The sequence below is a fragment of the Phoenix dactylifera genome, chromosome 9 (assembly GCF_051530095.1).
Source record: "Phoenix dactylifera cultivar Ajwa chromosome 9, Ajwa_hap1_PhDact_Kaust_v1.1, whole genome shotgun sequence".
Taxonomy (NCBI): domain Eukaryota; kingdom Viridiplantae; phylum Streptophyta; class Magnoliopsida; order Arecales; family Arecaceae; genus Phoenix; species Phoenix dactylifera.
In genome coordinates, this window is record NC_143198.1 from 25,584,712 (window position 1) to 25,611,738 (window position 27,027).

The 27,027-nt window shown below is 37.6% G+C and overlaps 2 protein-coding genes across 5 annotated transcripts; one reads left to right on the plus strand and one right to left on the minus strand.

Annotated features, from left to right (window-relative positions):
• The first annotated feature begins 4,796 nt into the window (after positions 1–4,796).
• Positions 4,797–6,179, plus strand: LOC103716826 (putative ribose-5-phosphate isomerase 2). Its single transcript, XM_008805003.6, has one exon. It carries the CDS (start codon positions 5,052–5,054, stop codon positions 5,907–5,909), a length of 858 nt encoding a protein of 285 aa, XP_008803225.1. The 5' UTR covers positions 4,797–5,051; the 3' UTR covers positions 5,910–6,179.
• A 1,487-nt stretch (positions 6,180–7,666) lies between these two features.
• LOC103716811 (sulfhydryl oxidase 1-like) lies at positions 7,667–27,027 on the minus strand. 4 transcript variants are annotated; one of them, XM_039131719.3, is made up of 12 exons: positions 26,689–27,027; positions 24,029–24,053; positions 23,855–23,947; positions 17,716–17,897; positions 14,435–14,507; positions 14,230–14,298; positions 14,064–14,137; positions 13,835–13,991; positions 11,688–11,728; positions 8,805–8,951; positions 8,287–8,730; positions 7,667–8,119 (listed from the first exon to the last, which is right to left on the minus strand). In XM_039131719.3, the coding sequence occupies exons 1-12, from the start codon at positions 26,907–26,909 to the stop codon at positions 8,098–8,100; spliced, it is 1,548 nt and encodes a 515-aa protein (XP_038987647.3). In that variant the 5' UTR covers positions 26,910–27,027; the 3' UTR covers positions 7,667–8,097. The 4 variants fall into 4 exon arrangements, with proteins under 4 accessions (XP_038987647.3, XP_088560698.2, XP_088560697.2 ...); XM_039131718.3 differs by lacking the exon at positions 7,667–8,119 and having other exon boundaries at positions 8,129–8,730; positions 26,689–27,006; XM_088704572.2 differs by lacking the exons at positions 14,435–14,507; positions 17,716–17,897 and having other exon boundaries at positions 26,689–27,006.

A 27,027-nucleotide genomic window follows, 5' to 3' on the forward strand; every position in this document is an offset into this window, starting at 1 on the left:
GGTCTTAATAGCCTTTGCGGGGAAATCACAATTGCCTCTAGTTCTTTTCAAAGCCTAGTTGTATGCAGAGTTTATTCCTTTCAGCAATGCTGTAGTTATATGCGAAGAAGGTAATTTCCACATCTCTGTGAGGTCCACAACAGAATGTCATTGAACAAGTGGTCGAGTTTTTTTTGTTTTTTTGCTTTTTGCTGAGTAGAAAAACATTCAGAAGGGCAACAGGTTGTTCAAATGGTCATGGACAATTCTTCAGAACGATATATGGAGATAAGGTTCTTGTGGAGATAAATGGTCGTGTTTGAAGATATAATTTCTGGCAATTAGTGGAGGCAGAAAGCATTGAGATTTGGTTGCAAATCACACTAAATTTCTAAGATTGCACCTGGGTTTAGAGAGTTGGCTGCAAGTAGGCTGCATCAGTTCTGGTTTCAGCCTGACCTGCGTCCGGTCTAAATCCATTTTTGGTATCAGCTTAGACCCTGATCCGATCCATCATATCACCATTAGAGTGAAGATGGATCTAATTTTAGCTTGCATCTAAGCTTAAGAGGTTAGACTCAGAATTCAATCCAATCCTTCATATCCAAGCTGGCTGGAGTTTGGGTCTTCGGAGGTCAAGACACATAGTCAACTGAGGTGTGAATGTAGGTCAGGGTTGGGTCTGAAATTTGGTTCAAGATTGAGTCAGATCTGCATATTGTTGGAGCTAAATTACATGTTATAGTCAATCTTGTCATGTCAAAAATTCTTTTAGAAGAAACCCCTACCTGCTTGGACTTCTCTCAATTGTGAGAGTTGTCTTATTGACAAGGTCTCAAATAATGCATTATCCGGTTAATAACGGTTCCCTCCTAGAACCGTTATTGATCGTTATAGCGATTATAATGGTCATAATGATCATTATTGATCTCAAAAATAACTTTTCAAATTTTTAATATTAAAATAATATCTGAAATAATGGCAATTGTTCTGGTGTTATAACAGAAAGTAGTGGGTTATGGGTCAGAATGAGGCATATGTTTTGACACAAGCTAGATCTAAAGGGATCAAGTCATCTAGAGCTGATTCCAATAGCTAGGGTTTGCTGCTGATAATGCTACTCTTGTTACTTGGTTTTTTGGATAGCTTACCTCAACTGTCTACTATGGTTTTGCTGATTGAATGGGTGTTTCATTTCCTAGATTAACTGAATGCTCTTTGTATTTCCGGGGTTCTCCGCCTATAATCCATTATCCTTCAGTTGTGGCTGCCAAGCATATTCTATTGAAACAGAAAGCATGCAGTGATCTTATTAATTGGCAATATCTTGGCAACCAAGATATGTCATTTCGGTACCGAGCCCTATACTTGTGCCACTCTATCATTGTATCGGTACAATATGGTACGGAGCCGGTTCGGCGTACCGAGAATCAGTACACCCTCCATATCGTGTATAAATACCAAACCGCTACGGCACAGTACGCTCTGTACCGTCTGGTTTAGTATAGTATCGCATACCATAATGCTCGTGGTACAAACATGACTAGGAGTTTGCTTGATGCCAAGAGAGAGATTACTCATTAAGGAAGATTAAAAAGTTGCTTGGGCGAGCAAATTTATAACTCAATAATGCAATTTGTTTTTGAAAAAGAAGATGTAATGATGGAACTATAGTTGCTTTTATATGTTCAAGGCAATAAAGGTAAACTGAGCTAAGATGAAAAGCAAGATAAAAGGCAGCTTCTTTCAACCTGTAACAACTCCTAAAATATGTCAGAAGTTGCATAGATAGATGATTGAACACATAATTCAATATACAGATATTTATGATATACTGATGATAACTATAGATGCTTTGATATCTTAACATTGCAGAGGTACAATGTACTAAGGCCAGATGTCTATTTGATGCTCAGAGTCAAAGAAGATGAAAAGTAACTCACTTCAGCCCATCACTACTTAAAAAAATGACGCGATCTTTAAAAAAATGAGCTTATTATTGAACAGAAAGATCTACTGGTTAATTGGTGACTGACAATAGTTGCATTTATATAGATTGTAATTTGTATTATGCCTAGAAGTTTAATTGATTCTGAGATTTAGCAAGATAAAAGGCAGGTTTTCTCAACACGGGTCTACTAGTAAAGAAGCTGAAACAATTGCTTGAATGAATACCTATGTGGTAACTCAGAGGTCGTATCAATATTTTGCTGACAACTATACTTGCTTCTGTATTGATAAGAGTAGAAAGATGAAATGATGCTTAATGCCCAGAACTAGAAATTCAACTGAAGCTACATGGATGATAAAAGGTAATAGATTCAGATGAGATCCTCTGCCCTGGTGCTGGTTTGGTTGCACCCGATCATACCTCTAGTTTGAGAAAATAAATATCTCGTGAATTGAAAGCTATAGCTGCTTTCAATATTTCCAAGAGTACAAGGAGAAAGGAATTAACACATTACACTGGACATCAATGGTTAGCAGGATGGAAATTGTAACTTCAGCTCATCATTACTCCTGGAGATATGGTGAAAGATTCTCGGATTGTGGAATCTACGATCTTAAGAATGCGGAGATCATAACTGCTGCTTTAATGCTTGGGGCATCAAAGTGCATTAGAGTCCTTTTTTTTCTAAAGTATCCTATGCCATTAAAATTTATAGATATTTTTTTTTATTATAGGTATAATAGGTATTTCATACAATTTTTCTAACGAAATAGATGCTCAACCAAATATAAACCATTTTGGAATGTGCCATTTTTCTATTATCAACCAAATGTGCCAAAATCATTTTTCTAAGCATCATATTTTCATAACTCATGTTTCGAAAAAAATATTTCGATGAGAAAAAAATTTTCATGTGTCCTCAATATGGCTTTTTCTTCGTAGATCACACGTTTGAGGATAGGTCACCAGATTTGCTGGGCAAAATGTTAGAAAATGAGGATACGACGGACAGATTATAGGTGAGAGGGCAGAAAAGGTATCCTACAATAAGAGGCCAATCTTTTTTGACTGGAACTTCGCCAATATGCAACTTAATTCTGTGACAGTCACATAAAATTTTTGGCTTCGTTCGATGGTTCCAAATTATTGAGTTGGTAAAGTCACAGATTATTAATTTAGATATTAGGGACTCTGGTCTAAATGCTACCCTCACCGTGATCTGGCTGTGCTTCCTTTTGTCGCAGCTCTCCGAGAAACTATTGGCTTATATGCGGAGCAACAATTTTTTGAGCGAAAGACAAAATTTTGCCTTGTGAATTTCTTAACGGCTATAATGCCTTTCATGTTGCTAGGAGGACAAAATGCAACGAACTAGGAGTCTGCTGGACATTAAGGCTTAGCATGATAGCAAGCAATTCTGTTCAATTGGCTTGACTACTTTGCTATCCTATAGATAACGATGACAAATATTTTCTCATATAACATTCAGCATACAATATACTTTCAAAAAAAATTAGGTAAACTACGACTAGAATTTTAGTTGATGCCGAGATTTGAAAGATGAATAAAATATTGGATAGGATTGGGTGCACCCAGTGGACTAGTCCAACCACGAACCAATACGCAGAAAGATAGTTGTATGTGTTGGTATTTATAGTTGGACGAATCAACTAGCTCAGTGATGGATCCAATTCAACCAAAAATTTCATGTATAAAAGATGCTGGTTAGATGATCAAAATTATAGTTTAACAATGCAAAAGGATCTCATCAATATCAACTATGGCTGCTTTTTTATTTCATAAATACAAGGTGCAAGCATCAAAGGGTTCCTTTTCCATGAGCATCCATTTCTATGACAAAAAGGTAGTAACTCAGTTTTGATGCGGTCTCCAGCATTTAAAAAAGTAAAAAAAAAACAGCACATCATGGAGTGCCTAGGCAGCTTCCTTTCTTCAACCTATAAGACACGTTCCACTCTTTAGAAAAAGAAAGAAATGCATGTGGGAGTTGTGCTAAAAGTGGGAACACGAGACGAGCCCATCCCTTGGAATCAACATAGGAAACAAGCAACCTTTGTAGCCACCAATTGGTGTGGCCCAAAGCCACCATCACTAACGTTATAAAGGTGGGATGCCGGATATCTTGCACGGTTAGGTTTTTGATTAAATCAAGTGTTTTGTTGTTAGGTTTGGCGTAGAATGATGGCACATGGAAACCCCATGTAGGTCACATGAGATATAAATTCTTGGCTATCATGACAAAATCTAGGCAAATACTTAAATAGACAAATATTATATTATATTTTTTTGAAGTGTTATATAACGTAGCATGGCAGGTCGGAAACATGCGGTGAACCGGGCCGGGCTGCCCGCTGCACCGCCCGAAAGAGGCCTTCATGCACGCTCGAAATGACCAAAATGCCGGTCTCCGACGGTTTCGTGGGACCCACTTTCCCTTCTCGCGTGGGCCGCCGCGCACGATGCGTCCTTGACCATCCCGCTGGGGACCGTCTTGGGGCCGCCCAAAACACGGGCCCACCAATCTGGACCGTCCAAACTGGTGGGTCCCCACCAGCCAAAAGGTTCGATTCCCAATATCTTCAACCGCGTGACGTGCGTTCTTGAGCATCGAGTCGTGTCCGATACGCCATTAGATTTACCCATAAAAGTTGGACTCCATCAGCTGACTGATGCAAAACACAAAACACCAAAAAATAAATACCTCAGGTTAAACCTATCGCAAAACGTTGGATTGGGGATACGGTTTCATTGGATAATAGATAATCTCGGTGTTGTGACGCGTCAGCAAATCCTCCACTGAACTCGTTATATCTCTCCTCCGGCCGAGGCGCCATTCTTTCCATCCCGTTGTCTCGTCTTCTCCCCTCCCCCTCTCTCTTATCGAAACCCTAACCATAATCCAAATCCTAACCCCAATTCTTTCTCTCCGATTTAATTATAAAAACAAAACTTGAGGCAAAAAAAAAAAAAAAAAGCAAGAGAAAAAAAATCTCTACCTCTCCTTTGCCAAGATTCCCCTTCGCACTTTCGCCGGTCTCAAATCCAGAAAGTTTTGAGATAAAAATTTGTTCTTTTCTTTTGCTCTCCCCCTTCTATAAGAATGCACGCCGTCTGCTCTCAAACCCCAGACATGGCCATCCCCTTCCCCCACCTCCTTTACTCCGAGACGCCCCCCATTCCGGCGCCCCTCGCCCCGCTAGTGGAGGCGACGACCGCCCCGACGCAGGATGATCTGAAGCGCATCGCCGCTCACCGCGCCGTGGAGCTGGTGGAGTCCGGCATGGTCCTTGGCCTCGGCACCGGCTCCACCGCTGCCCACGCCCTGGACCGCATCGGCGAGCTTATCCGCCGCGGCACCCTCCGCGACGTCGTCGGCATCCCCACCTCCAAGAAGACCGAGGCCCACGCCGCCGCCGTCGGCATCCCCCTCTCCGACCTCCATGCCCACTCGGTCGTCGACCTGTCCATCGACGGCGCCGACGAGGTCGACCCGTCGCTCAACCTCGTCAAGGGCCGCGGCGGCTCCCTCCTCCGCGAGAAGATGATCGAGGGCGCCAGCCGCCGCTTCGTCGTCATCGTTGATGAGTCCAAGATGGTCCCCCGCATCGGCGGCAGCGGTCTCGCCGTCCCCGTCGAGGTCATCCCCTTCTGCTGGGGCCACACCCTAAATCGCCTTCGGAGCCTCTTCGACGGCGAGCCCGGCTTCGATGCCAAGCTCCGACGGGCCGCCACCGCCGGCGACGGTGGGCAAGGCGACCCCTTTGTGACGGACAATGGAAATTTCATTGTGGATCTATACTTCGAGAATGGGATCCATGGCGATCTGGATCTGATCAGCGATAAGATATTGAGGATCACCGGGGTGGTCGAGCACGGGATGTTCCTTGGAATGGCATCGTCGGTGATCATCGCCGGCGAGGACGGCGTGACGGTGGTGGACAAGCGGGAGGTGAGGTGAGGCAGTTTGATGACGCGAGGTAGAAAGATTTGATTTTTAGTCGACTAGATTAGTAGATGATATATTTGTCTTCAAAAGGAAATAATGATAGTTTCTCTTTTGAATTGTCGAAGAATTTCATTGTATCTGGGGGGATTTCATGCTGGGGATGGCGATCGTATTGTTGTAGGGAGGGAAGAAGCTTAAAGCTTCATGGGATTTGCCATGAATTTTTGTTGGGAATTCAACATAATGGTGATCTAGTAAAATTTGGTGCGGTTCCCTTCTTCATCTATTGTCGTATTATGTCTAACAAAAAGCTTTTGGTCTTGATCATAATTTTGATGGTTAAAAAGTCATATGCTATGCCTACGAAGAGCTTCATTCTTCTGTTGGTATATCATTTCTTAGGTAATTTGGAAATGGTTTATTCTGAAATGGAACATCAGTTACAGTACTCACTTTCACTTGTTTGTATGCTCGGAAGCACAGCAGCTGGCTTTTTTTTCTTTTATGTTTATGCATCTGGTTAGGGCCGGATAACATTTTTCTTGGCCTTTATACATCTTACGTAGTGGGGGAAATTTTTGTTGATGGTGAGGAATATTAGATTTTGTCAGTGTCAAGTTGTTTCTAGTGATTTGTGTGTGGTCTTCCTGGCAGGCTCAAAACTTAAAGCAGTTATGGCAAGGGGCAGCTTTAGCTTGACTAATGTACATTTGATGTAACACCACCTTTCTTATCAACTGACAAGGGCAGCATCTAAAGAAAACATCACATTAAACAGAACGAAAAGATAAAAATATTACTTAATACACTGCATTCTTTTCTATATGGGAGAAAAACTTAGTACAACACACCAAAACCCCTCCATTGCAACTGCATGCAATCCAATTACCGTCCACATCAGCGTCAAAAATCCAAGAATGAGTGATCTCTTGATTGGAAGTTATTTATCCAATTTTTATAAGATCAATGTCAGATGAATATGTTACAACTCCGACATGATAACCTTTTTCTTCTTTATGACATAACCAACGTATCGAAAAAATAATAATTTTCCGCTAAGTGGAGGGAATGAAAATAATATCACCACATAGCTTCACAATTCAAGTGCCATGAACTGGTGCCAAGTATTTATCTTAATTTTATGCTATCATTTGCCAACTCTAAAATTAAGTGTGAGCATAGCAAGTTTATAACCCATTAATGCCAGCTTAAATTGTAGTCCTCTAGGTATTCGTCCACAACTTCGAATATGCTCCTCAACAATATTTTATGATTTACAGCAATTGGTGATGATAGTACTCAGTTATCAATTAGAATTAAGAGAGAAGAACAGGTGAAAGGAAAGAAATTTGGCCACTTTGAAGAGATCGAGTGTTCCAAACCTTTTGGTATTTCTCAAATTGTTGCTCAAGTAAATACCCTTTGCAACAATAAAACTTACAAGCTTGAATTCTGGATGGCAATTACTGTAAAGGCCCATCAAATCTAAACTATTTCAAGATGTACTTCAGCATTCCGGCTAGCATCAAATCTACGACTGCATTGCTTCATTTGTGCAAGAGTGAAATAATGTAGAGCTTGTTTTGATCCCCACGATTCACCAGTTCCAATTTTTCAAGTATTGCGGTTATCCTCTGAATAGATGATCTCCCTCACACTGGAAAGTATCCCAAGGATGGGAGGTCCAGTCATCATGAGGTTGTTTAGGTGTCCCACAACCAAATCCATTCGCATTCTCCAACATAAAGAGAAGAAAGAGAAAAGAGTGATGACCATATCAAAACCCCATACTGAATCATTCAATGTAAAGGTTACCAACAAAACCCAACAATGGACTGAACAGAAACATGAGCTGTTCAGATCCCATCCTCAGTTGGGTTCAGCAGTCAGGATTCCTAACCTGTTCACAGCCTGATAGCAATTAAAATATCTTGACATGGACACAAAAGTATTTGGAGAAAAAGAAAAGAAAGTTTCTAAATTGCTAATCTGCACCACCTCTTTGTTTTTGCAATGTATATGTGCTTTTTGATGCACTCCTTTTCAAAATTGCAACTATGAGATAACATACATTTCATGGCCTTCAGGAATAATTTGACAAATATTAAAAGAGAGCACGAGGGGGTGGTCCCTGAGAGACATCCATGATGCCATGCAGCTCAGTTAATAGCATTAGTGCCTGATTAACACTGGAATCATCTCAGCCCCGATTCTTTCTTTGCCTGAAATATATAATTGGAAAAAAAAAAGAAGAAAAGAATGAGTCACCACCTCCACAAGCACTACTCACATTCCTATTAGCCGATGCCTTTCTAACAAAGCCAAAAAAACTGATGATTAACCTCCTACTAATCATATGTTCTTTAAAGAGTTTAGTTGATGTAAGTACTTCCGATTCTTCTGCTGTGTCCGCCAAAAGCAAGCTAGCACCCCAAATGCACAGCTGGCAAAACTAATGGCTAGGGCAGCTCCAAGCGGTACAGCAACTGCATTTGTTGAGGTGGTGGAATCATCTGCCCCTGGTTCATCATTCCTGTTGCTGCTGAGGCTTGCATCCTTGTAAGATGACACAAGAGTTTTGCCATAATATTGAACCAAAAACTTGAACACCTCATCCTCATTCCAATCTACTTGACTCGTGCCAGTTCTTTTCCTGCTAGAAGAAAGATAGCATGATGGGCAGAGCTGCTTTGGCGGCCAAATAATCTTGGGGAACATTGGGTCACCAGTTCCAAACGCTTTTTCTTCTTTCATTAGCCTCTCGTTGACTTTGTTATGTGTGTTCCATAGCCAAAGGCTTAGGTCGTGAGTTGTCTTAAATGGGACTGAAACACTGCAAGCGAAATTTTTATAATGAGATGTATAGACGGCACACTGAAACGCATATTTGCTAGTTATCTTTCATACCTCGAGCACATCTCATAAAAATGTCCACGACATTCCTCACAGATGAAGAAATTATGGATGAAATCACAGATAGCTGTGAAAGCCAAATGGCTTTCTCCATCAACGACTCTTACAGATAGAGAATGTAATAGAACCCAGAGGCCACAGCTGCAAAATAATATAACCACATAAGTGAAAATAACATTTCTGATGGCATTCTGTAAGTAATGTATTTATTTGAACCCATCAGGCAAAAGGCATGCAACATATTTGATGCGACCTATCAAGAAGATGGTTATGTTACCCGATACTAGATGTTAACATGTGATGCACATATCATGCAGAAAGAATGGTTGCGATTCTTGCAGTAGTTAATCAAAGAAGAGGGCATCAGCTGAGATGCATAATTTATTATTAATGCAAAGAGAGGAGGTAGGATCAAATTGTGCCAGGAGTCTCAGTTTGTCAACTGTTTTTTTTTTTTAAATCATCCATCTGCTTTCATTTCTCATTTGATCTCATGGGAGATCATTGAACATCCAGTTGGACGACCTATGAGAGACCCAGAGTTCTAATAGATGAAGCTTTCAAGCACCACTGATGGAAAAATATTACGAGCTACCAAATATATATCAGCAGAGAAACTAAATCAGCAACAATCATTCTATCAATTTGAGTTAGGATGATGAGTATGTTACCTTTCCAATCTTATCACACGAAGTGCCAATATTTATGAACAAGTGATATGGTTTAATCTGGGGTTTCCAGGGCTGCACTTTAAATTGACATCAATGCACTATAAACAATATAGGTTGCCACACTTGTAACAAATTCTTCTATTTTATTGCAAAGATTGTACACAACTTATTCAATCAAGGCCTTGGTAGCTGGAATCTTCTACAAAGAGTAGTGTACCTGCTCTAGAATTTTCACTCCCACATAGCAATTACTTCCTAACATCTCAAACCATCCCCACTTTGTGGTTCCAAGTTTTCTGAATCTAAATATCCTGCACTTCGTTAAAAAGCAATAAAGGAATTACGAGATCATTAGTTATAATGTTTATTCTGTACCATTTTTTTTCAAAGGATGTCTCAAAACCAGTAAATTTTATTAACTCCACTAATATAGCAATTACTTCACGACACCCTTAACCACACACACCCTCCCTTTCATGGTTCAGAGTTCACTACATCTGAACATCACACACTTTGTTGCAAAGCAATAACCTAATTACTAGATTTTTGTTAGTTGTAATTTTTATTCCATATTAGATGTTTCCAACGGATGTTTCAAACCCCTAAATTTTACAACCTCTGCTTTCCACTCAAAATAAATTCATACTCAACCAAAATAAATATTTCTGAGATACTTGTGGATGTCCCCGTAATTTGTATCAAGCTAAAGCAACACAGGCAGAAGTATAAAAACAAGTTCAATAAGCCTTTCGTCTCCTCAAGTGAGGATAGTAGGTGGTGCTTTGGTGATAAAAGGAAAGCTCAGAGATGGAGATTATCGAATTGGTATTTTGGTAGGTTGCTTAGGCTTAAAAGTTCCCTCTTAGTGTTCAGGTTTGGAATTCTTTAGCCAAGATTAACCTCCCTTAAAATGGGTGCTTAGCAGACAGACATGCAATTTTGTTTTTACTCACCCCATATGAAATAACAAAGCCAACTACAAGATTCTTCTCCAAAAAAAAAAAAAAAAAAAAATCAAATGCTGCTGTCCTAAAGGTTACAAGTCTGCTTGTGAAAATCATAACTTATAAAACCTCAAACAATATCAAGTTGAGGCCTAGTTCATCTTCACCCAGAAACATAACCGGGTCAAATCCTTGCAATTGACTCCTTTTGACAACTATCCTTATAAGGTGGCATATATTGGAAGTTTCAAAAGGAACAGAAATAGAGAGGGAATCACGAAGAAAGCAACTACATCTAGGGCTGTCAATGGACCAACTGGCATAAGTGGCCTGATGACCTGGCCCCAGAAAGTTAAACAGATCCCAGGCTGGGATCTTTAGCTCACTATTTTGGAAAGCCCAAAAGTTTTCGAGATGGGTCTGGGCTTTAGATGTTGGCCCAAAATGATCAGGTGCCTGACTTGAGCCCAGCCTGGCCCAACAGAACATTAGTGGATGGGTTGAACTCGGGCATGAGACCCTCATGCTTGGTCTAGGTTCGGTAGGACCAAGCTAGGGCACGAGACTTCGGGCCTGATTCAGGCCAGCACAGGTTCGGGCCTGAGGATTCAACACTAGGCATCATTTTGTGACTTGACCCATTGACACCCCTAACATTTTTTTTATTTAAAAAAAAAGTATGTTCAAGGATGAGGACTTTTAGGGATGAAAAATGTTAATCAACAATAGATAACAAATAAAATATTCACCAAGTCTTGTTAGGTGGGCTTTCCCATGCTTGATTATGAAGACACCAAACAATTGAGTAATATAATTTGTGAAAATGTGTTGTTTGATGAACTGGTGAATGTATTATACTAAAAGGCCTGAAACACTTAGTCCCATGCATACCTGCAATCTTGTTTTTTTGGCAAACCTAGGTTCATTGGAAAGATCTTCCAAGATCTAGAAGTACCTCTACACTGCCTAAAATTAATAGAGGGCATTCTAGGGTTCAAATATCAGTTTTAATTACAAACATAATTACAAGGCCAGTTTAATCTGATTTTTAAGATTTTATTTTTATAAAGTTAAGTAATCGAGGTTCTAATTACAATACATTCTTTCTAAACATATATATAAAATCTTGACTTGAAGCAATAAAGTTAGAGGAACTTATGCTCTTGATAATGTCTTCCATAAGCACAAGCTCATTCTGTACATAATTAAATATAAAGAAACAAGAGCATGGATTGTTATTGGAAAGCTAAGAAATTCAATACCTAAAGCCTCTCGTATCATTTTGGCTGCCACGACAAAAAATCTGCAATGTGATTTTGTACATATAAGTATGGAAAAAAATTGCAACATGAATAAGCAGGTCATGCAAAATGTTTTAAATAATGTAGCATGTACTAACTATGCAAAGCATTATAGGCGGATAAATATGATGAAAGAGATGTGATATTATTTTAGATGTAGCACCCAAGGACATGTGGAATCATGGATTTAATAACTGCCAGAATGGAATGGTACTATCAGTACCATACCATTCCAATACGAAACAAGCAGCGGTTTGGGTGCTGGGATGTCAAAAACATCTGTAACAGTAAATACCACTCATATCGATCTATACCGGTGCATATTGGTAGTAACATACCAGTCAGTATCGAAGGTTTTTCTTTTTCTTTTTTTTGTGATTTCTGATATGTACTGTCAGTACCACTACCGTACTGGTGCCATAGTGTTCTGATAAAATCTTGTGAAGCTTCGGTACCAGTATTTAAAATCTTGTGAGGAATGATAGTTATTTCTTGAATTGCACCAAATAGAAGGATTTAGCTTCCAAGAATTCATGATGCTTTTGTTACCAGATTCGGTCATGGCAATGGCCATGGCTGGTGAAGTATAAAAGAAACTTCGAAAAGACCAAGTGTTGACTTGTTTATTATATGATACCCCTTTAAAGGTCATTTAAAGGTCAAGATGAAGCATTTTTTCATGGTTTCCATGAAATAAAAGGTGGAATGAAGCAAAAAGAGACTTGGATATAGTAAATGAAGAAAGATTGTAGATTAAACTGACTACAATGCCCAATATCTATAAAACAAAAAAGGTAAATTTCAAGCAAAAATGCCTAAGAATCAAGGAGGACGATATCTAACGGTAAATTCATTTATGCAATTTTTTAAGTTTTAAAGGGCATCTACGTAAGTTTCAGACTTCTAGTGAGAAAACTATGACTTGGTTGAATCAATGTAGTCTCTCAGTCTCATCATTTCAGTTAACTATGCATGAAACCAACACACCCATCCAATTGTTTTTTGTTGCTTTTGCTTTTGAGAGAGGTATTCTCATTAAGCACTTCCATGAAAGTGCTTCATGAACCCACGTATATCGGGAGGCGAACAGGGCAGCAGACTGGGTCGCCTCCTTCGTCGCACGACACTCTGGGGAGTTCCTTTGGACATCTGTAGGAGATATTTCTTCAGATCTGTACTCTTTACTTTATCGTGATCTGGCAGGATGTACTCACTTTAGAGCTATATAATTTGCCGTTTTGACCAAAAAAAAAAAAAAAAAGTGCTTCATGAACAAGCATTTCAGATATTTGGTTTTTGGCAAACATGTAACTGAAATGCTATGCCTAGTGACTAAAGGGAAAGAGAGGTGAAAAGCATTAGCACAAACAAATATCCAAATGACTTTGGTAGAATTGGGGTCTAACATGAAATAAGCCTGCACTAGGTTTGTTATGAATTGAGGATCTAAAATAGATCCATTTACCTAAGGCAAGTTCAGCTCAGGTTGGGTTTATTTTTAGACGTCTGGTTTAGAAGTAAGAAGATAAATCAGTATGAAGTCAAGTTTATTTGGTCTTTGTAGGCTGGATCAGAATTCATAGAATTGAACACAACATATTGAGGTTTGAGTCGAGATTAATGATTTAGAATGAACCCACAATTTAGATACTAGGTTCAGGCTTGACCTGTGAAGAGTGGAACTGAATATTATTTTACCTAATCCATATGCACCACCTTTGTCTTTGAGCAAAGAAAACTCATCTCTTTTTATCAAACAACGCAGGTAACTGAAATAAGAATAAGCAAGACCAACAGAATCTAAGTTTTCTAGCTTGTCCTTGGCAAAAAAACCAAAGCTTTCCTGCTCATAAAAGCTGCCTTCTAGCCGGTACTTGTAAGACCTTTTTATTGGGCATTTCCAATCACATTTTTCCCAAGAAATCTTTCTTTCTATATTATTCGAGAGAGAGAAAGAATAGTAACTGTACAATTCAATTCTAAGGCAAGTTGACTGAACCAAGATATTAGTTACCCACATATCCAAAAAAAATATTTAGGAATGCTTAAATACAAAAAGAAATCAGTCTACTACAGAACAGAATAGTCCAAAGAAGCAAGATTCCCACCCAATATCCGCGAGGGACTTCCTTGCCACAGATCAAGTAACTCTTGAGTCTGTTCCTTTCCTGCAATGTGGTGATCTCTTGAGAACTGACTGGAAAAAGATTTGAAGGCCACATATCATCGAAGTTTACAAGTATCTCAGCACTTCCCCTTCGACACCTAATTACCAAACACCAGAGTAAGCAACTACAAACTCCATTTTCTTAGATGCATAAAAGTCTGATATTTGACCTTTTAGAAGGATGATGGGTGACCAAAAGCTGGAAGAACTTTATAAGTGGGGCTTGAGTCTCTGACTTGATCATCTGCAAATTGTACGAGAACAACAGAATTGTAAGTGCAATTTCTTTAAAAAACCAATAACTTATAAATCTAATCCAAGAAGTAAAAGCTTGACCTTGTGTTCCAATATTATGTCAAATGCACCAGCTGTTGCTTCCTCAACATCATAAATAGCTCGAGCAATCTTTGAAATGAATAAATAATAATTTAGTCTCATATGCTTGAAAGAAAATTGCACTGGTAGAGAAAATTCGACTCAAGCAGAATAACAATAAAGCATGAAGTGGTGGATAACATTATGATTTCCTGTCATAAAATACCTGTTCAGGATCTGAGGCATTCCTTGGAAATGTATTTTCGTTGTCATATTTTTTATCATCTAAATTGAATGTACTGCATATATCAGAAACATTGCATAGATATCAAAGATAGGAACATATCTGGGATTTAACAGTAACAAGTTACCATAGATTTTTAAAGATAAATGTACAAAACAACTAACTCAAAGTACCAATTCCACTACCTAAATCATATGCGGAAAACATAATGTTGCAGGTCATAGTGACAGGTTACAAATCTACAAGCAACAAATACATAAAAGCATATAAACTGGGGAAAAAGAAAAGGCATAAAAACATAGCCCGTTCAAATGCCAAAGTAAAATTTCTAGAGTCGCCATCTAGTCGTCTACCTCATTCGAGAGATTTCTAAAATCTGTTTTGGTCACTCAGGACAAAGCCACATAGAAAAGGATGGCCTAGTGCATGGGCCTGGGGTCCCATCACAGCAAGATCTGGAAAGGGTCAGATGTATGTAGCCTTACCTTAGCATGCAGAAAAGTTGTTTCTATGTACCAAACCCGTGACACCCAGGTCATGGTGGAGCAACTTTACCGTTGCACCAAGGTCCACCATCATTATTTACAAAGTCACATGACTAAAGAAAAATTTAAGCAGTTTTCCATAATACTCAACAACTAAACAATGGCAAAGAAATGGCAATCTCAACATGCAATATTTTTTTGCTACAATTGCACCTGATGTCAATTTCAAATTTAACAGAGAATGTTTGTAACAAGCACGTTCGAGAACAATGAGCAGATATGGTTTTAAAATTTCCATCATACACATAATCCAATCTTAGAAATTTTAAATTGAAAGCATTCAATATACAAAATAGCATTAAAAAGGAACAAGATGATTCAGATGTTGAAGGCACATGCCTTTAGAATACTTCTATGATTTGCTCCAAAAACATTATACTTTATGAGTGTTATCTTCAGCAAAAGCAGAAATAATCCTCAATTGTTTTCTCAAAAAAAAGTAGAAGCATAGCACTTGGGTTTTCAGCATATTGTAATTTTTTAAATGGGCCATAAAGATTGTTCTCACCAAAGTTTGTTGTGCCAATACTAAGACCCCTACCGGTTATGGTATAGTATGGTATGGTACCATGCCGCTCCGTTCCGTTTTGAATCCAAACCAACACAGCAAAGTCAGCGAGGGAGGGGGAATGGGAGAAGGAAAGAGACGAAGAGAGTGGGGGGGGGGGGGAGGGAGGGAGAGGCAGAGGGAGGGGGAGACAAAGAGGCTGAGAGAGAGGGGGGATTTCGAGTCCCCATCTCCTCTGGCGCATGAGAACAGGGGCAGAGCCTTTTTTAAGTGTCGACTTCACTATAAAAAAATTCAAAAAAAGTGGCTAGAGCCCCTGTTTCAGTTCCGAATTAGGGGCTCCGCTCCTATTCTCATGCGCCAGAGATGGAGGCTTGAATGCCCCCTCTTTCTCCCTCTCTTGGCCTCTTTTGTTCTCTCTCCCCCTCCATTCCTTGCTCTCCCTCCCTCCCACTCTCTCTCTCTCTCTCTCTCTCCCTCTTTTTCCTTCTCCCTCCACCCTCCCTTGCCTGTTTCTCAAATCAAGGGGCGGAACTATGCCGATCCACCTCCGGTACAACTTGGTATGCTCCAAAATGCGGTACAACAGTCCTTAGTCCTCACTATTTGGGAACAATTTGCTTCCCAACAAACAGTAAATTCAAAATTTAACAAGGCAAGGAAGAAGGTATAATCATCAATCTTAATGGTTGCCAATGACAACAGACTGGATATTGATTCTCTTGCTAAATTGCTGCTTTTATTAGAAATTAAATATTTAATTTTATATTATTTCTTAATATAAATATTTATATATTAGCTTTTAATATTTCTAGAAATTTTCATCATTACATTACATAAGCAATTTTTTAAATCTGGCTCATTTGGCTAGAAACCAACTAAAACTTATTGGTTTTCGGTACGTTAACACATGCTGAAAAAACAAAATTTCGACCTTGATATTAGTTGTAATATTGTAGGCATGTTGTTCTTCTAATCTGACGTCAGAATACATAATTGCCACGTTAAGCCAAAACCCATCTACAGTAGGACTCATCTGTACAAGATACCCAATTTTTTAATTAAAAATGCTTTGAAGGAGAGTTGAACTAATATAATAATGCATAAAGATAAAGCGACTATTGTCATATATATACAACACATATAAAAAGAAGCATCACACATGCAGCTTTTACATATGAAAGCAAGTATAAACATCTGCTTGCAACTTTTAAGCTGCGTCTAGAAATCCTATATAGGTCGATTGCATTGTTCCAAGATAATAAACCACAGAAGATATTAGGAATAGTGGCGCATAACACTCAGATATGGAAATGAATCCTCAGTGAATTCATTGCATGTCAGATGAAAATCTGTAACAATTATTGATCAAGAACTACAAATTGCACCAGAAAAATCAGGACAGTCTTTTGTAAGGAAGATTATCAACACGAGATTAAGTCATTAGTAACTATGATAGATTCTTAATATTCCCAATCCAATAATATAGTAGGTACTATAAAAAGCCAAAGGCCAAGTGAATATCTGACTCTGACTCCACTTGGCTACAGAGTCGTGCCTCTCTTTCATCTCATCAAACTGGCCCTTAGTTTATAATTATACTCCTAATATTAGTGATGCCTATACTGTAACCTATTCATTACCTATCAATTCCAATGCCAGTCAAGAGATCTTGTATACTTGGGGAGGTAAGAGTGCCATATCACCATACAAGCATGTCATCTTTCCTAAATCGTTTGTAGCTTCTAATATGTAGACTTACAATCTAATGATGCACACACTTAATTCTGAATCTCTTTTTTAAGCAAGTGGTAGTGTGTGCACGGTGCAACTATAATATAAGCATACAGTGATCAGAGTAGATGATTGCCATGTAGTGTGTCCCATCTAAGGATTTAAGTATGGCACTTGCCTGTCCATGCTGGCATACAATACCAGACCAACAAGGACCGCTACAGATTGGCACCCTTTACCAGTTGCATGTGTCAGCATGGTAGCACAACAGATTGGAAACCTTTACAAGTACAAGTACGAGTACCAAGATTTTAAACCTTGATATTATCTTTAAGATGCACACATCAAAATCAAATTATCATGTTTTCATACGTTAAATTCAAAATATTACATACATTAAAACACAGCAAAAGCTAGTGTATGCTGATTCCTGATTCATGGAAACATTAAAAAAAAAATGATGCACAGCAACTTGCCTGCCAATTCGTTTATTTATCCAATTAAGCAAATGATCTGCCGTCCTTTCATCATCAATTAATTGTATCTCGCTTTTCTCTTTCTTAGGATCCCATTGACCAGATGCAAATTTAGGTGGCGGACCCCATAATAGCATGGGATAATGCCTGACTGAAAAGCTACCACACAGATTCTTATTCATCTGCGCTGCCAAACATTCAAACACAATAAAAGACTGATCACTAATGGTGCTACTCCATGAATGTGAACCATTCAAACCACCACAAAAAAGCAAAAAGTGAAAAACAATTACTTGAAACTAGAGCATCTAAACAGTTAGCACAAATTACCATTTGGTGATACAGTGATATTATCTAAGACTATGAATCTCACAATATTCAAATAAACTATACACCTTAACAGTCTACAGATCAATTTTAATGGAAAATTTCATGATCCATACGAAGCATAAGGAAAGAGATCCCTCATGATGAGTTAAAGAAAAATCCCCTAAACATACTCCTTTCATGCATAACAGCATCTGGCAATATAACTGAACTTCATAGTTCCAACTTCCAAGTCTTCCTAAAACATCTTTATAATAACATCACCAAATATAACTGCTTAAATACTGCAATAATTTTAAGTAATTAAGGGTAACTAAAAGATTATAGCCCTTCTGTTTAGGTGCACCATCTTAATTCTGTTTTATAATAACCGTCATGAGACCACCCACCTTTCCACAAAATATTTAACGAGCTTATTTTACATATTGAATACATTGTGAAGGAATGAATTAGTAGATAGATATGCATAGTTTGGCACTAAGTACAATTATCTCTAAAATTGTATTTTATTAAAGGAAAAAAAAAATAGATATGTCTCCTTTGTTTTCTTCAATACAATTTCCCTCTCGGTTCAATGACAATAGGATTGTGTCAATTCCAAAACTAGACCAAGACAATACAAGTAGCTTGTTGAATTCATTAAAGAGTTGATCAAGAAGAAAACATACATATATACACACTTTATATATATATATATTTATATATTTAGAGAGAGAGAGAGAGGTTGGTATGCTTCTGGCAGCATTTGACTTCAAATGTTTCCTAGTTAGCAGCAATGAAGGACGTCTCAAAATGAGAATCAGCAACTTTGATCATGATCTACAATATTTCAATTGACTAGAAACAAAAAATCAAGCATTTTTTAGGTCTTGTACACATGCAACAAATGAAAGCAAATTTGACCACTCCAACAGTATGACATCATATATTCAGCTTGATCTATAGTTTAGAAATATCCAAATTAGCTGAATTTTGTTCTGTATATTCAAATATTTAGATCAAGATCAGCAATTTAGAATTGCAAATTGTACACTTTATGGTATGTTTTCGCTTACCAGCTATATTGCTACCGTTCAGTTTTTGTCGGCTTGATGTATTGGTAAGAAACCTCCAAAATAAAAATTATCAGTTTCCAGGTATTTAATTATCTTGAATCATGATCAATGGTGCTGATTTTCATTTTGAGAGATCCTTCATTGTTTTTGACTAGGAAGCATTTGGAGTCCAATGCTCTCAGAAGCATCCTAACCGAACTAACTACACATACGTACGCACACCTACAAACATACAAAAGCAAGAATTAAGATATCGCTTGACAGTGGCATGCTGGTCTTGAACTAGCAAGATGTGTACTTTGTTGTACTATTTCATGCCAATGCTTGGCACACTTGACACACACTAGCATGGCAGCATGCCAAAAACTGGCACGCAACTGGTACCATAACAATGCCACATGCCAATGAGGCAGTAAGATAGCACAGATCATGCTTTCCCATACCAACCCGGATATACACTCATGAAAAAAAAAAGAATAATGACTTCTTCCAAAAAAATAAAGAAAAATTAGTGTTCTTTTCATCCCATCTTACCTGAAGTTCTATTCCACAAGTTCCTGTATTTCCCTCTTCCAGATCTCCAACAAAATAATAAGAGGAATAATTCTTGATCTCATGATCAGTCTTATTAGCAGAAAGTACACATGAAGAACAAAGCCAAGTTTCCACATATCTGGCCATTAGATCAATGCGTATTTTCCAAGAATTCTAACAGCACTATTTGGGCAATAAGTGTAACCTGGTCTCATCTACAACATTAACCATATGAGGCAATCAAAGTTTTAAACCAATCTTCATCTACCTGAATGTCCTATTATCTTTGAAAAAATTATGTAGTTTTCTCACTGGAGATACCATTAATGTTCAATCTTCAGACTCTAATATTGCCATTATGGTAATTAATCCTAATTGTGGACAAAGCATAGTTATGAAATACAGGTACCATGTGCATACTTACATGAAGTCATGAACCATTGTCTTAATAATAGAACATTTCAGTCCACATCTCTTTCAGCTAAAATAGACTGAGATATGATTGATATGGAACCTACCTATCATATAGGAAAATACTGCGGCCCACCTTAAATGGAAAACCCAGTTTATTGGTTTCACATAATACTCTTAAATGCCATGAAATGGATCATGATTCACTGCCAAAGATACAATCTTCAAAGAACTCAAAAAAATTATGACCCTCAATAATCCATAACATGACTCGATGAACGATTCACATTAATTAATTTATTGAACTACTCAATGTTAGTTAGAACTAGCTGCTGTGGTATGTAGAATAAAAGTTTTCTGTATATTGGGCCTAAATGAAGAAACTTAGCAGCCTAAACCAATGATTGTTGGATTATTCCCATGATCCCATCTCCTTTCGGACCTGCACCTCTATATTTACAGATTTTCAAATTTCCAACTCCCATGTGCTATAACATAATCAAAGAAATGATTTACATGATCAGACAACATGTTAATCAAAACCTTCATGCAAAAGAATCCATAGGCCATGGACTTAAACCTTTCTCAAGAAGCACAGCTTGCATGGGAAGCAAGAAAGGAATTACTATGAAAGATATCATTTTTAAGGTCAGCAGTCTTCTCCTCGAAGTTTCTTTCTGTCACTAGTAGCAATAGATCTGCTCCATTAAAGAACCACAATGAAGAGTTTCTATAGTCCATACAACTCCTATAAGCACATAAGATACAGGAAATTGTTCTTGGAAACTGAAGACTGCATATCGCCTTCTTATATTGATTGTATTTATATTTCTCATAATGTTCTATTATGATGAACATTTCATTTTTTTTCTTTAAATCAAGCCTAGTTTGATAGCACCAGTTTGTGCAATCAGGTTAAAACATGAAGGCCATGGGGCATGATAGTGCCTGCATTTTGAAGTCATGTCTAAGAAAATCCAGAGACATTACTGACTTGCTTGTTGCAATGTTTTTAGACATGCTTTTTTCTTCTTTTTTTTTGGTCAAAGACATGCTTTTAAAACCATATTAAAAAATATCATAGTTCAAAATTACACACACACACACACATATTTGTATGCACATTTGCACACATAATATATATATATATATGGGGATTGATAACCTACTCTCTGTTATGGTAGGTTATCAATCTACCCATTTTTCCGTAGACAAAAAATACCCTTAGTTTTTATAACTCTTAAGGGTATTTTCTGTCTTTTTACACTCCCACATTAACTCACCCTCTCAACCTCCTAATTAATACTCTCTCCCTCTCTCTCCCTCTCTCTCTCTCTCTCTCTCCAGTATACATATGTGTATACATATATATATATATATATGTACACATATATGTATATGTATGCATACACACACCCATACACATATATGTATATGTATACATGGGCATATATGTGTGTGTGTATATATATATGCATATACGTATGTATATATACATACATATATCTATCTATATATATACATACATCTATATATATACATGTATATATATATATACATATATACATATATATGTATATATATATTTGTATGTATGTATGTATGTTTGTATGTATGTTTATATATATATATATATATATATATATATATATATATATATATATATATATATATATGTATGTATGTATGTATGTATGCATGCATGAGAGAGAGAGAGGAAGAGAGTATTAATTAGGGGGTTGAGAGGGTGAATTAATGTGGGATTGTAAAAAGACATAAATACCCTTAAGAGTTATAAAAAGTAAGGGTATTTTTTGTCCTATGAAAAATGGGTAGATTGATAACCTACCATAACAGAGAGTAGGTTATCAATCCCCTATATATATATATAACATTTGTGTATTATATTTACGCATGTTTGTGTAATGTTGCATACACATGCATACACATATAGGTAGACTAGGTTTCTGTCAACTGGAATTGAAGGTTGACAGATAAAAGAATCCCCATAGTTCTTGCTTTCTCTCTTGAGAATTGTTCTTTTCTAAATTCACTGGAAAGTAATCAGGACATGTCAAAAGGATATTATTCTGTGGAAAAAGATCACTGCTGTTTGGGTTTTTTTGCATCGAAGTGGATTTTGAGTGTTTGGAGGAAAGCCAGAAGAAAGGAGACAACCACACCTATTTAAAGAAAAGATTTAATACTTGGTTTCGATTAAATATTTTGTAACAAGGAATATTAGCTTGATTTGCTGGTATATCCACCATTTAATCTCAGCTTTTCTAAGATTTTTGAAACATATCAGGACATACCTTCAAGCTCTTATATTGCACATAGCATTCCACTTTGTAGCATTCCACTTTGTCTTTGTGCACTTATCATCTTAGATTGCATATAATTTGCCCAGAACTAGTTTTTTTTTTTTTTTTTTGATTAACTGCATTGCATATCCTCCTCTTGCTTTGCAATTTATGTCGAATTCTGTATTTGTCCTTCATCACGTAGCCATTTAACACATGAAGCAAATCATTGCCACATGCTAGAAAAAACATTGAAAAGTATTTCCTCAAGGTTAAGGAATCATGGGGTTAATGTTGGCTATATCTAAAATAAGTGGGACCACTTGTGAAAGAAATAACAGGTCCTTTATTATGGATGTATATATATATAATGTAAAGGAGATAGGTGCAGAATAAGATTGTGGAAATATAATGGCTATTGCCTCTAGTTATAAGCTCATGTGTCATCTAATTACTGGTAGACATTCTCAAATTACAAGGTCCAATGTCCTGTTTTAAACCCCAACTTCCACGTATGTATGCTGCATGTATTCATGTATGTATATAGATTTTAGTATTTTCGAGCTGATGCAGGTCTAGACAAGCAACAGAAATATTATAAAACCTCAAAACAAAATTTGCCTTAGTATGTTTCAATAGATTCATGAAGTTGAAGAAAATTTACATGGTGGGTAGGTATGCTGTAATAAAACTGCAACTATGCACTTTAAACTGTTATAACTGAGAGTGCAAATGTTCGGAACTAAGAGATGTGAAACTTCTGTTGCCACCACTTAAACCAGATCTTTGTATAGTTGATGGGGACGGACCAATGTAGGATAATTTTATGAAACAATGGAAAGGGGAAGCAACATTAAAGCGGATGTCTAAGAATGACTCTGTAAAATATTTTAAATTTAAGACAAGATGTTGATGTACCTCAGAAAGTACATATCATGATGCATTCTCTAGACTCATCTCTTAGGTATGACTGTAATATATTATATGAAGAATAATATATTAAAAAGTCACAAACCATAGTCTGAAAAGCATGGTGAGTGGAAGAGTGATTTCATTGCACGACTTCAATAAAAGTTGATGTCATTCAACATTCTTTTGTTCAAACATATGATGACAGATGCGAATTTCCGTGGGCTTTTAAAGTTGTTTACCACAATCACATTTATAACAAGAACGGCTTTGCATTGTATTTTTCTTGTACCTCCAAAAAGTTTTTCTTCAAATGCTGGCATAATATCTATTAACTTAAGCATAAAAAGTGTTCCATAGAATAGTACCATCATTAATATCCCATAATTTAGATATACCAAGGTGCAACCCTGTTCTTGCATTAGTTTCCTAAGCTGAGTATCAGGCTTACGATTAAAATTATTAAAAAGAGGAACTCAAGAGCTGTCCAAGTTTTCAAGGACATGCAAAAGACACAAACCCAAAATACAGGTTTTAGGAAGATCCATGGTTGATAAACATATAGAAAAGAAAATTTATCCTAACTTAGAGCCACTATACCTTCATTGCACAGTCAACCCTTGTCATGATAACAATCCCAGGATGTGGTGCATCTGGCCCATTGAAAAGCCTTGCAACCTTCTCGTAGTGTGGCTGTAAAATTGGTGCTCAAGAAAGATCAAAAAGTTATCTTCCAAAGAATTCCAGGCATCCTCAAATGTTAAGCTCATATACCTTATAATTTCTACAAGCAGGACACCTGTAGAATCAAACATGATACGAAATTAGCATATAAAATAGAAAGGAGGCACAATGATGAAATCGTGAGACTAAACATACAATATGGCAACTTGCCGATAGAAAATAGTTTGAAAAATAGAGCTCTCAAGGCAACATTTCGTGTAAGACCAACATAATAAAATAATAAATTTACTCCACGAAATTCAACCCAAAATTTAAACCAAATTTAACTGTCTTACTTCCATCATTCCCAATGTTCATATGTAATCTATTTTCACTGCTCCAAAGACAAGCTTAACCTTTAACAAACAAAAAGTGCGATGGGCAAGCTCTACTCACGTGAATCTGATAGAGAAGGAAAAATCAAAAACATAATTCACTTTCTGATTTTCAAATATTTTATTTTGAATAATTTTTAAAATCAATTTTCAATACCTGGTTTAAATAGGATTCGTCTGCAAGGGTCCACATATACAATAGGTTTCATAACACAAGTCACAAAGTCATTAAGAATTGATTTTTGGCCATTTTAAGTGTTTTTGCACATAGGGTTCTATAGTGTTTTGAATGTTGCATTATAAGAACGTTTTTGAATGTTCATAAGATGATTGGTTAGTTGTTAATGTTCTAATTAACTCATAAAACAAATTATGAAAAGCTAAGAAAGGCACCTAAAATACTTTACAAGTCAACTATCTAACTGCACCAATCCCCCAATCAACCCTTCATTTATTTAGTAGAATGAAGTTTCTATGGTTTATTCCTGTTTCTTAGAAGTTAGAAGGATGTAAGAAACTTGATCCTTAAACAATACAAAGGCACCTTAATTTCTCAATTCTTCAGTTTCAGGAATAACCCTGATCAGATGACTCTGTTAAAGATTTAAAATATTCCTACAATAGTCGGAATTAGATTTTAAAAGGTTTAAGACATGCTAGACTTCTGTAGAAGAAGGAATTCTATCATTGCTGGACTTTGAGAATAAGAACGGAGTACAGACAATATGTAGGAACAGACTCATTCATGCTAACTTCTGAAAGAACAGGAGAGAGAAATCTGATTTACCGAGGCAAAGGTGAGATATCACGTGCTAGAAAAAAGAAATAATTACAACTTAATTATTTTCATATCTTTTTAGAATTTAGACTTTAGTTAAATTATCCCAAATCTACGATCTTTAGCAGCCACATGCATCTGCATGTGCATTATAACTACTTTTGAAAAGAAGCCTTTGAGTAGATGTATGTGAAATCAAGTCAATTTGCCAAATTGGAAAGTTTAAAATCTTTGGTTGCAGTTTTCACATGATAGCACTAGACTCTCCTTTCTATTATCAAGCTGCAATTATATTACATATCAATCATGTAAACCTTTAAAATTATGCTAGATTGCCATTAATAGCATTTGAGGATGCTTCAATTTTATCCCCTCAGACCCAACCTCTCCAATGAGTCCAATACCTAGAAAAGTTTACCATCTCTTCAAGAACCCTAATCACAGGAACAAACCCGTCATTACCTAGAAGTTTATTTAAATCAAAGGTGAATGTTCAGTTAGTTTATGGAATCTTCTCAAAACTAGTCCCCACCAGTTTGCTTCCCACTGATCTCAAACTACAAAGTCCAATATGCCATCATTCCATCCAAGAAATTTGCTCATCTACTCCTGTCTGAAGATCAACTCCTCACTCATAATGAACAGTCGCAGGATGGATATCCAATGCTTGCTTTTTCAAGAACTAAAGTGAATGGCCAGACAACCATGCTAGCAAACTTCAAGTCCTGAATTCCACAAGTGATTCAAATCAGAAGTTAAAATCAAATGACGGCTGTTTAAAATACTGAAACCCTCAAAAGGCAATCAGTGCACCAAACAAAAAGAGTATGAAGGGATCGACAGCAGTATCAAGACTAAACATAGCTGCAAAGAAAGTAGCAGCAGCTCAATGAACGATGATCGGAGCACTGCTACCAATCACCTCTCAGATCACCACTCAGTTCACCAGGCTGATGCAGCAGTCCATATTGGTGCAGTACACATGGGATCAGCAGCATCAGTCGCCCCCACCCTCCAAAAAAGAAATCTCAACCAATCCCCAATTTCCATGTTGGACCAACTGAGCGGTGATGGCGGGTGATCTTTAGAATTTTCCATAATCAATTTAGAGTGTAAGTGGTTTGCAACCGGAATTGGAATTCGAATGGGATTTGAATACCAGGAGAAAGTCAGGGTTGGGAATGGGACTCTCTCCAACCAACCAGCTGAAATGGGAGTCACTCATTTCCATTCCCATTCCCATTCCAAGCCCAACTCCACCTAACCAAACATGCCTTATTGTCTCCAAAATCATTCACGGGAATGCACGAAGCTGAACATAATCGATTGTTTACTCCCGTGATACAGATAGCCGGCTCGGGAATGGAGAGAAAATACAGAACCATCTAAGAGGGGAAAAAAAAGAAAAAGAAAACAAGAAAAGAAGAAAACCTAGCTTCAAGGTCAAAAAAGTTTATTTTTCGACGAAAAGAATTTTCCAGTGATCAACAGATGCCCAGACCAATTCTTAGTTCAAAGACAGTAATAACTAGAGACAAAATTGAGGGATAACGCCAGGAATCATCCAAGGATACAAAGAAAGAAAAGGGCCGGCATACCAGTTAGCAAAGAACTCGACGACGGCAAAGGCCGCCGGAGACTCCTTCAAGACGCGAATGAAGTTGGAGCTGTTGAGGTCCACGGCGGCGTCGGGGAGATCCGGGCCATCTCCGAGCGACCGGAGGAGGGACCGCCGATTGCCCGCGGAAGATACGATGCCCGAAAGCAGAAGGAGGGAGAGGAGAAGGACGACATCGGACGAACTATTGGGAATAGACATTCGAGAGGGAAAAAAGAAACGGACAAGATATCCCTAAAGGAGGAGAAAAACAAAAGGGTTTGAGGAATGACTCCCGGCGATGGCGACGGATTGCTTGCCGACCGGCATGGGGCCCCGA

Bases quoted from the DNA above. Each gene is read 5' to 3' on its own strand.
- LOC103716826 (XM_008805003.6), top strand. From the start codon at position 5,052: ATGCACGCCGTCTGCTCTCAAACCCCAGACATGGCCATCCCCTTCCCC.
- LOC103716811 (XM_039131718.3), bottom strand. From the start codon at position 26,909: ATGTCTATTCCCAATAGTTCGTCCGATGTCGTCCTTCTCCTCTCCCTC. The intron at 23,948-24,028 runs GTATATGAGCTT...CCAATTTTACAG, and splicing joins CTGCTTGTAGAAATTATAAG to CCACACTACGAGAAGGTTGC. The intron at 17,898-23,854 runs GTATAGTGGCTC...TTGGCAGCGCAG, and splicing joins GGGTTGACTGTGCAATGAAG to ATGAATAAGAATCTGTGTGG.